Source organism: Lampetra planeri, chromosome 5 (assembly GCF_965212315.1).
Source record: "Lampetra planeri chromosome 5, kcLamPlan1.2.h2, whole genome shotgun sequence".
In the NCBI taxonomy this organism is placed as follows: Eukaryota; Metazoa; Chordata; class Hyperoartia; order Petromyzontiformes; family Petromyzontidae; genus Lampetra; species Lampetra planeri.
Genome location: NC_136111.1, coordinates 12918873 through 12930026, shown reverse-complemented (window position 1 = coordinate 12930026; position 11154 = coordinate 12918873). Strand labels below are relative to the sequence as shown.

Sequence of the window (11154 nt, the reverse complement as noted above, 5' to 3'; positions counted from 1 at the left end):
TCGTCTTCCACTTACACAATATAGCTAGACTTAGACCAACGCGGTCACAACCTGATGCTGAAATGCTTTATTTGTTCATGGTTAGATTACTGAAATGCCTTGCTTGCTTTAAAAAAAAATCTAAACAGACTACAATAGTCAATTCAAGTTAAACAAAATGTTTGTTTACATATGTGCCGCAGTTCTGGCGCAAATCTGCCACTCAAAGCTCCATCACATTAGAACTCAAACTCTACAGAAAGTTTTAAGGATTCTAAACAACGAGAGTATAAATTACAAACTATTTACAGTTATTAAAATATCTAAAAAAAGCAAGTTGCAGCTGTGAGTTAGTTGTATACAAATAGGTGTGGTTTGAGTTGTGACTTGAATGAAGTGAAAGAATCGGGTGTGCGTATTGCTTAGGGGAGGTTGTTCCATGGGTGTGGTTCTGCAAATGAGAAAATCTATTCCCAGAAGGTTGTGGAATTTTTTGTGGTTGGAGTAGTGTTTTGGTTGTTTTGCTTGATCTGTATGTTTCTGATGTAAGGTGGAACTTGGTTGTGTATTTTGCACTCGTGATAACCAAGGTTATCAGATTTTGCGCATTTATAAATGTACTTACTTATTGATGTATATGTTAATAGGATGATGTTGAAGTATATTACGTATTTGATTGGTAATCAGTGTACGTTTTTTTAGAGTTTGTGTGATGTGGGATTTTTCTGGAGGTTAACAATTAGTCGAGTGACATCATTCTGGATCTTGATTTGAAGCTTTCGTAACTGCAGGAATCCATACTCTTTGGTTCTTTCGGTAAAGTCATGTAGGTATAAAATGAAATAATTTTATAATTTATACCTACGTGACTTTACCGAAAGAACCAAAGAGTATTATTCTGGATGGTTTGAAAACGTTGTAGGTGTTTGAGGTATGCCAAAAAGTAGTGAGTTGCAATAATCTAACCGAGAGATTATGAATCTGTTCATGAGGCATGGTCTGCTCTTCATAGAGATGCTGCGTAGATGGTAGTGCATGGTTTTTTTTATTTGAGATATGTTCTCAGAAATCTAGGCTGATGTATAATGTGATGCCCAGGCTGTTTACTCTGTTGGTTGGTTGTATCGGCAAGAGGTCTGTAATATAGACATTGGCTTTGTTGTTTAGCGCTAGTTATGAGGAGCTCCGTTTTTGTATGATTAGTTTTAAAAAGTTATTTGTGAGCCATGTTTTGATAGTGTTTAGTACTGATGTATTTTCTAGGTTGTAGTCAGTGGATCCTGGTGTGATAGTGAGTAAAAGGCTGATGTCATTCACGTAGAAGTGATATTGGAGACCAAGATGTGTTATGAAGGTGCAGTGGAGTTTGATGTAAAGGTTGTCGAGAAGTGGTCCCAGAATAAAGCCCCAGGGGTCTCTAGAAATGCACAAGGAGTTTTGCATTCTTTATATAGTTTACTGCATGTAAATTTATTTAATTTAAGATAAATTAAATGCATACAGAAGTGGATAAAGGATAGTTAATGACTGGTAACTTGTCCTTGTCGCAAAACCTTTACATGTAATTCTCAATTTTATTTTGCAGAGAAAAAGCACATGCATATCTAAAAGCAAATGGAAACTCCAGCATACTTGTTAAAGGTGAAGGTAGGTTTCCTCTTTAAACTTATATTTAGAGCATACAAAATTGAGAATGTGAAGCCAGATGTCACTCTGACACTATACTGTACATCTTCTTATTTGGTATTCTGTGGATAGGTGGTGTCATGGATACAAATTCAGTCAGGTGTTGCTATAATTGGGTGATTCGCACCCCATAGTATGTGTACTCCTAGGGGGACGTGTGAAATATCTAGGGCCTACACAAGATACAACATTTTAACACGTAGGCTTTCGCAAAATCATATATTTCTGGATATTTTCTCGGGCGTGGCCAAAATGGTAACATAACACACATCATTTACTGAAATAAAATGCACACTGACGCCTATCTGAATGCACAGTCACACCATTACGCAGGACAGAAATCCTCTCTCATCAAGACGCTCGTACATTGGGCTAAGAAAGTGTCAGATGGTGATAGTCTGAGAAGTGAAATTAAATATGTTAAAGCAGTGCTGCAATTGAACGGTTACAATGATGTGCAAAACAACAGGGCACTGAATGCCAAAACCAAATAAAATAACACGAGAGTTTAAACTGACCAAGTACTTAAAACTATTAAAATACCATACATTGCGGGAGTAACTGATAAACTAGCCAGATTTTTGAAAAAAAATAAAACATCCGAGTCAGATTTGGCACAGTACATAAAATATAGAAAAGAATATCTGGTACTAAAGATGTATTACCGAAGCTATCAACAGAAGGTGTGTACTGGATTAATTGCACTTGTGGCAAATGTAATGTTGGGCAGACAGGACGAATGATCAGCACAAGACTAAAAGAACACCAAATAAATATTAAATACTCCTAAATGCAACTGTCGGCAGTGGCAGAACATACGTGCCAACAAGGACACAAAATTGATTTTGATGTTGAAGTTCTGTGCAAAACTAGTTACTACTGGCCAAGGCTAATTCGAGAATCTATTGAAATTGAGAGAAATAAAAATAATTTTAACCGTTCGGATAGTTACAGGTTTAGTGCTGCTTGGAAGTCAATCATCAAATAATAAATGTTTTAACGCATGCCTACACAGGTCATCATACACCAATGGGGATTACCTGTACGCAGACAATAACAGGTACTGCTATTTTATTGCACGCAAACGACAGGAGGTACGAGCTTAATTTAGGAGCTTTCGTGACTGCAGGAATAATTCTTTGGTTCTTTTCGGTTAAGTCACGTCTAAAAATAAAATAATAAATTAAAATAACATATTACGACGTTTCGATTGCAACACAAGCAATCATCATCAGGTATAAAAGAAATAGCAACAAAAATCTAACTAGAAAACTAAAGACAGACATACAAGCAGACAGACATCACAACGGCACACAGAGAGAGGACACACATCGGCACAAAGAGAGGCGTCGTTTCTATGATGGTCCCTTAAATATAGAGAGGGGGGGCGGGGACGGAGAGAGGGAGGGGGCAGAGAGAATTAGCATATCAATGAGTGTACGCCAACGTACTGCTGCTGCAAGTAAGATGACAATGTGGAACGGGCACGCAAACTTGAAAACTAGGAGACAGGCACACGAAAATTAAATAACCCAGCAAAATATCGAAATGTGATGTAATACAACACAGAGAGTCGGTTAACACACAATTAACGCATAGCCTGGTTGATTACGTGTTTCAAAATGTGCTAAGTTAGAATTTTAAGTGTGAAAATTCCAAAGAGAGGACACAGGCAGAGAGAACAAATAGCCAGAAAGAAAAATGATAAGCTTAAAACTTCCCCGTAGAAGTGGTTCAATCTTAATTTATTTGTGAGCCATGTTTTTTATTTTTAGACGTGACTTAACCGAAAAGAACCAAAGAAGGAGGTACAAGGACAATGCGCATGCATAATGTGCATGCATAACGTACATTGATATATGAATAACCCAACTGACAATAGATACCCATTGTAATTTAGATGCATTCATTCGCACGTGAAGGGCTCACAAGAGACGTCATCACATCTTCCCCTCTATTTAAAGAACAACACACCGGTGTGCTTTACTAGTGTAATAAACCCCGTTGAGACAACGTCGGGAATTGAGAATTCTTTATTAAGTTTTGTCCACAGCTTTCACTACATCCGTTCCTCTACTTCTCTTGCTCCCTCACGCTGTTGGCAGACAGCGTGAGAGGGACAGAGAGAGAGGCTGCCGCGGCCCGCCACGTGGCAGGCTCCGGACCACGGCACCAGCGTGGCTCCTTCCTTCGTTCCTCCGCACACTGACCACGTGCTGTCCTTCTCCGCCCCTTTTAATCCCTGGCCCACGTGATGCCCCGCAGCCAATCCTCAGTCACACCCCTGGAACTTTCCAGAAGCCACTGTACAGCTCCAGGGCCACGCCCCTAGCTCGACTCCCCATCAGTTGCGGGCTGAAACCAGCAGAGCCAATCATCATCCTCCAGGTGTAACCTTCACATTACATCAGGGCCACGCCCCTGGCTCGACTCCCCATTGGTTGTGGGCTGAGGCCGACAGAGCCCATCATTATCATCCAGGTGTAACCTCACATTACATCACCCCCCCCCCCCCCCCCCCGGTGTAAAAAGTCAGCTGTCTCGGCTGAGAAAAGGGCGATGCACCAACCCCTGCGACTAAACATTTAGGGCGCCAATGACGCGTAACGAGGTAAGGCTGTTAGGGCGCCAAACGCGCGGTCGAAGGTGAAACATTAGGGCACGGAACAATGTGCAATGTAGAAGCAACGCAACATTAGGGCGCCAACCGAAGCGCGGCATAACAGAAGGGGTTACAGGCGCAACATGGCAACGGTGTTAACGAAATGGGAGTGAATTCGAACGCGTGCGCGACGCCGGTCTCTCTCCTCCCATGGAGCGTGGTTGTCTCGCCGACTGCTCAGCGGAGGGGGCAGCGGAGAAGGAGCGGGTTCAGCGGCCTCCGTGGATGGAACGGGTCTCGTCGGAGGCTGTTCGTCAGGGGACTCGACACTCTTCAAGGCCTGTGTGTCTGCGGGGGGTAGAACACGTCCCCGCTGGGGATCAATTAGCGAGGCAAGTGGCACGTCAGGCACATCAGACCCCGGCAGGTCAGCAAGTGGGGATGAAAGGCCAGCGCGTGGTTCGAAATAAGGTTTCAAACGCGACGAGTGAACATACCAACGATGCAGCCCATACTGGATGCGAACACTTTGGGGATTACGGATCCACGATCTGATGAACGATGTTAGACTTGACATATTGGCCGTTCCCGAAACCTGGGTATATGATGACTCACCGGTCGAAATTAAGCTTGAGGCTGCACCTAACGGCTACGCTATTGTACATCGGCACCATCTTAGGAAGCCTGGCACTGGCAGCCCACATGGTCGAGGGATTGAACTGATTCACTGTGAAGACATCTGCCTGAAAGTCCTGAGCGACTCATCAACAATTACGTCATTCCAGCTGCTGCTTGTGAAAAGAACGAACAGCATGTGGGGGCTTACTACCACGCTCATAAATCCACCGCCGCCCTCACTGCTGGCACAATTATTTTCTGAGCTTTCCAGTCTGCTGAACTGTAGGTTACTGTGCTCTCGCGATATCATCTGTGGTGACCTGAACTGTCCCGGACCAACTGGTTCGTGTGATAAAATCAACAGTGATCTCGCCAACTTTATCGACAATCACAGTTTAACCCAGTACATCATGCAACATGTCGCTCAGGAAATATATTGGATCACATCTTCACATCCGCGGATGCCATAACTGTGAAGCACATTGTTACTTAAGATGTGGGTATTTCAAATCAGCCACGTGACGTGCAAAGTGGCATTACAGAGTGATAGCCTAACCATTACAACGATATCAAATAAAACCTATTAATGACTGGACCACGATGCTTTCCGTAAGAAGATCCGGTCTTCATCGGCGTGTCTAAATCCTGCATCGATAGTCGATTCATTTGCAGCTCAATTAGAAAATGGCATCACTGCTGTTCTTGATGAACTCGTGCCCATCCGAATAAGCACAAAGAGAAAGGGAAAAGCGCGCAGTAACTGTCACTGGAGGCAATCGCAGCAAAGCAGTCCCGGAGGTGGCTGGAGCATCTTTGGAAGAACACTGATTTTGAGACTGTCTGACTCGCTTACAGAGCTGCCTGCAGATCTGCCAACCAACTCGTTATTGAGTCTCGCAGATCATGCTATTCTCTGCGCTTCAATGAGTCAGCTCGCAACCCCCATGCTCTATTGGTGGAATTTTTTACTTTTAGCCCACCCATTGATGCTGATGCTCGCCCGTTAAAACTGTTTTCGTATTTTATATTTTCGTTTTGCACACCATTACAGAATAATGATTGTCAACTTACACCAAATTTGCTAAATAGATAAAAAATTTATTGAATACATTCAATTACATCTTTATATTTTTGTCTTTTTCATTAAATTTCATTTTTATGAACCTGTCATATGACGGCCAATTACAATAGTTACAAATAACCACTGATTTTATTGTTAGATTTAAATATTTATGAAATCTTATTTCTGTCATTTTTTTATTGTTTGTTGTAACTTGCTGACCCACCCCTCCTGGAAATCTGTGAAAAAGAGCTTTATAGCTCATTGGATTTCTCCAGTCTAAATAAAGATTGTGATTAAAAAACAAACATTTTCGTGTATTATTTGGTGACCAGCTTGAGACCACCAGTCAACGTGATACCTTAGTTGTGGGCAACTGTCCAGATTCTTTCGATGTGAAAACTACAGCAATAAAAAACATTTTCTTGCTGTAGTTTTCACACCTGATGATGATTGCTTGTGTTGCAATCGAAACGTCGTGAGAATTTTTACTATGTTTGATTTTTATTATTTTATTATTTCCCTTCTACATCACTTAGCTTTCTTTTTCTTTACATGATTAAATATTCAATCTCAGTTGCCCTATTTTAATGGAGCCAGGAGGGGCAGAGCACTCGTGATTTTTGCAGGAAGCATAGCGGAAAGTAACTTTCTGCTATTTATCTACCAATGCTTCAGTGAATTTCCGCCACTGTCGAACAGCTTGGGATGGACACCTGTGAAAAATAGAATCATAGCTCATCAGGCTTTTCCAGCTTAAAGAATATATCTATGCATGTTCACCACAAGTACGTATGGTTAATGCAGATATTATTCTATTTGGTGTTTGAACATCTAAACATCTGTTTTATTGCCAGAATGGGTAAAACGTATTCTTATTTTTTCATGCTTTGATACTGGAAATAAAGGACCCATATCATATTCAAGCAGAAAGCTACTTTTATTGGCCCTGTATTGGATCACACGGTTGACATCTGTTTAACTCATTGGCTTCAAAACCGAATAACTTTGTATTATTCTAGCCTGTTGAAATCGTTCATTATTATTGACCTCATCACGATCAGCTTCATATACCCTGAGGCATTGTAGGTGTGCACGTTTGAGCATGCTCGCTCTCTACATCGACCCTGTTTGCCTGCCAGCTGTGCAGGAACATCTGCTACCTGTGTGCGGTGGAATCCAGAAAGACAAGAGCAAGGCTGATGTTTTTGGGGCCAGCGAGTTGAAGAGCAGAATGCAGCAGCTCGGGTATTACCTGAATAAGGAGTGGCAACCGGCCAACTGCAAAGGACGCAGGTTTCTCAAAGCTGAACAGGTCACCGCATGCCTCCGCAGACGCAACATCTACCTCTTGGGCGACTCCACCGTGCGTCAATGGTACAACGTACTAGTGGACTCGGCCATGCCCAGTAAGAGACCCCCCTCCTCACTCACCACAAGCTTTACCCCCAAGTGCCAGAAGTATCCTCACACCACCTGGCCACCTGTTATCTCGTATCCGCATCGGACTCCTTATATTAGCTATCTGCTGCCATCTAACCTCATCGTGCCATCTGTGCCTGTATCTGCTTGAAACATATAACGTAAATCATAAACTTGCATATTCCATTTATTGCAGTAACATTTTGAAATGTATATAAGATCCTACAAATGTGGTGAACCACCCTGTACACTGAACAAGTCATCTTGGAGTTATGGTGGTGAGCAAGGCCTGTATTGAGTTGAAGTGCCTCTTCCAAAGATATTCCCCGATTGAAAACACGAATATACGTAGATATACATTTTGTATCCAGAAAAGCCCAATGAGCTATGATTTTCGATTTCACTGGCTTCTATCCCAAGCTGTTCGGCAGTGGCGAAAATTTACTGAAGCCTGTACATTGGTAAATAAATAGCAGCAAGTCACTTGCCGCTCTGCTTCCTGCAAAAGTCAGAAGTGCTCTGCCCCTCCTGGCTCCATTAAAATTTGGGAACTGAGATTGCATAATTAGTAATATAAAGATAAAGAAAGCTAAGTGACTTACTTTGAATCTGGACAGTTTCCCACAAGTAAACTAAGTTATCACGTTGACTGATGGTCTCAAGCTGGTTCATAGACTGGATAAATCCAATGAGCTATAAAGCTCTTTTTCACAGATTTCCAGGAGGGGTTGGTCAGCAAGTTAAAATAAACAATACAAAAAACGATAGAAGTGCAAAATAGGGAAAAAAGGTAAGCAAGCAACTAAATACAAATAAATATAAATTAATTAATTACGTCAGATTTTGCATCATTAAATGCAAGCTTAGGCAAGAAAACAAGACAATAAAAAGTCCCAAACCACACCAAGGCAACACACAATCCCTAAATAAAATGGCTCATTGCCGTGGGCTCAATTATAAAGCATGTTGAAGGACTGACTTAGAGCAGACTATTCTGTGTAAAGCATACAGGAGAGTCGTTTACTGTTTTATGAGAGGCCTAACACGTTCCTTCGGAGTGGACAGATAGGAACTTGGTTGGACAGCGCATTCGTGACGCACTTAAACCAATCCGGGAGCATACATGTTTGGGAGGGGCTATGCACGACAGACAAATAATCCCTGTTGTTCCTACCTGTATTAAAGTGACTCCATAAGTAGGTTAATGATGTTTTTTTCCCAGGGCTAATTCCCGACAAGATGAGTGACCCTCTTCCGTTGTTTGCGTGTGGACAGAGCTCATAGAATAACACATTGCATTCTTCGTTTTTGTTGTCTCTTTTCTCAGCCCTGAAGCAGTTTAACTTACACATTCCAACAATTCACCAACCTCGACTCGCCGTGGACCCCCAAAACGACATCTTGCTTCGCTATATTCCGCATGGTTACCCATACTTCTGTTCCCAGTTGCAGCGTGTCAAGGACTTTCGCCATGCAGCGCTTGAGGTGTGGTGCACAGTAATATTTTCATTTCATATTGCATCATTCATGCCAACAGCATCCCAGTGCACCAACATGCGCGTGGTTGATCTCAACAGATCTGATCCGAAGTGTGGAACACAACACTGTGGAACAAAACATTGCATTTTTTTTTTTAGATTGTCAGTGATTGTTCTAATCAGAAGGTGATGGGGATGGTGTTGCTTATATTAACAATAGTTTTGTTTGTTGCATAATATCCCTCTGCATTATGAACTTTTTAGTAATTGTTGGGTCAAAACGCTTTTCCACCAGTCTGACGTCTCGGTGTTCCCTCATGAACCCTTTCCATATTCGCAAGGTGGATGCCATCTCCGGTGGGCCAATGACGGCTGTGGCAGTGTCGCTGGGGGCCCACTTTGTGCCGTTCCCCTTGGTCGACGCGTCCCGGCGGTTACTGAACGTGCGCGCCGCGATTCTACGACTGATCGCACGCAGTCCGAAGACGACCATTGTCATCAAGACCATCAATATGCGCGAGACGGGCATCAAACTTGCCAGTTTCAGCAACTGGCTGGCATTCCGCATTTGGGCATTGACACGACGTGTGTTTATGGACCTCCCCGTTGTGATAATTGACGCATGGGAAATGACGGCGTCGCTCAATAGCTATAATCTACACCCGGCTGAGTGGATCGTGCACAACGAGGTGGATCTCTTCCTGGCACACGTGTGTCCAACATAGTGTTCGCAAAACTGAGCACTTTCAACACTTGCCATTGTAAAGTATGCTTCCATGAAAAACGATATTTAAATAAAATAGATTGACATATGATTGAATCCAGCATCTCACTGTAGAATTTATAAATATGAATTATGACGTAGGAAAGAAACGGTGTATTGTAATATGATTGTACCCATATGCACCTTTCTTTGCTCTCATCACTCTGCACTAGAGCTCCAGGTAGATCTCTCCACAGTAGCACATGTCGCAAGCTTCTCTCTACACCAAGGACCAGGACCGTTCCTGCCCAACGTGAATTCTCCACCGTTTGGAACGGCATCCCACTTCACATTCGTAACATTCAATCAACACCGACTTTTAAAGGCCCCACTTCTCTTGTCTGGCATTCGAGTGAAATTGAGCTTGATTCGGCACCTCAGAGTTCTGGTCATTTATGTCTGTGAAATATTGTGTTACAAATTTCACAATTGTTATTATCAAAAAATGTTGTTATGACGAAATGAAATGTTACATACCTTGCTTAATTTTTTTTTGGGACTGGGTTTAATGGCGGTCTTCATTTTCTAATATTTAGTAGTTGTGGTGTGAAAGGCAGTGTGAAGGACACATCATGAATAAAATACTCATGAAACATTAATGTTTTTAAGATTAGTCACACAAATCAAATAAATGTACTATATATACTGTCATTTCAAATTTAGTTGAAACATCCGAAGTCATAGAAACAAGTCACGTGTTATTTCCAGAGCAGCAAATCACAAGGGTTCCCATTAACTTTATTCTGATGGGGGGGAAATATTGTCTCCAAATCCACAACTCAGTTCCAGAGTCCTTGTTGTAAAGTAACAGCATGATCTACATGCTTGGCTGATTGGCACCCTGTAAGGGTTACACTTTTTTTTTATTAAGTAAGGGAGAGAGAGGAGTTCGGCTCCATTTTCTTTCACATGCAATTCCCTCAATATTATAGGATACCAATGCGGACGTTTAAAAATGATTTAATGACAATAAAAAGATGGACAAATAACTTTATTACAAAGAGTCTTAACAAGATTTGAAATGTATTAACTACTAGCGGGAAGTACCCGGTGTTGCCCGGGCGAAAAACACACACACACACATCGACTTACACATACATATGTACTCAAACATACAAATCGACTCACACACACACATCGACTTACAAGCGCACATATCGACATACACACAAACAGCGACTCACACACACATCGACTTAAACACACACATCGACTTAAAACACACACATACATAGACTCACACACACATCGAACTACACACACACACATATGGACTTACACACACATATCGACTAACATACACACACATGGATTCACACACACATCTACGTACACACACACACAACTGACACACATAGACTCACACACACACAGCGACTCACGCACACACATAGACACACACACACACGGACTTACACACACACATCGACGTACACACACATCGATAAACACACACATGGACCCACACACACAGACACATCGACTTACATACACACATCAACTCACACACATCGATTTACACACACACACATCGACCCCCACATGC

General features: G+C 42.1%; 1 protein-coding gene across 1 annotated transcript; it reads left to right on the top strand.

Moving 5' to 3' along the window:
- Positions 1–4079: 4079 nt before the first annotated feature.
- LOC144718895 (NXPE family member 3-like) lies at positions 4080–10207 on the top strand. Its single transcript, XM_078594487.1, has 3 exons — positions 4080–7354; positions 8695–8852; positions 9187–10207. Exons 1-3 carry the CDS (start codon positions 7051–7053, stop codon positions 9568–9570), a joined length of 846 nt encoding a protein of 281 aa, XP_078450613.1. The 5' UTR covers positions 4080–7050; the 3' UTR covers positions 9571–10207.
- The last annotated feature ends 947 nt before the right edge of the window (positions 10208–11154 follow it).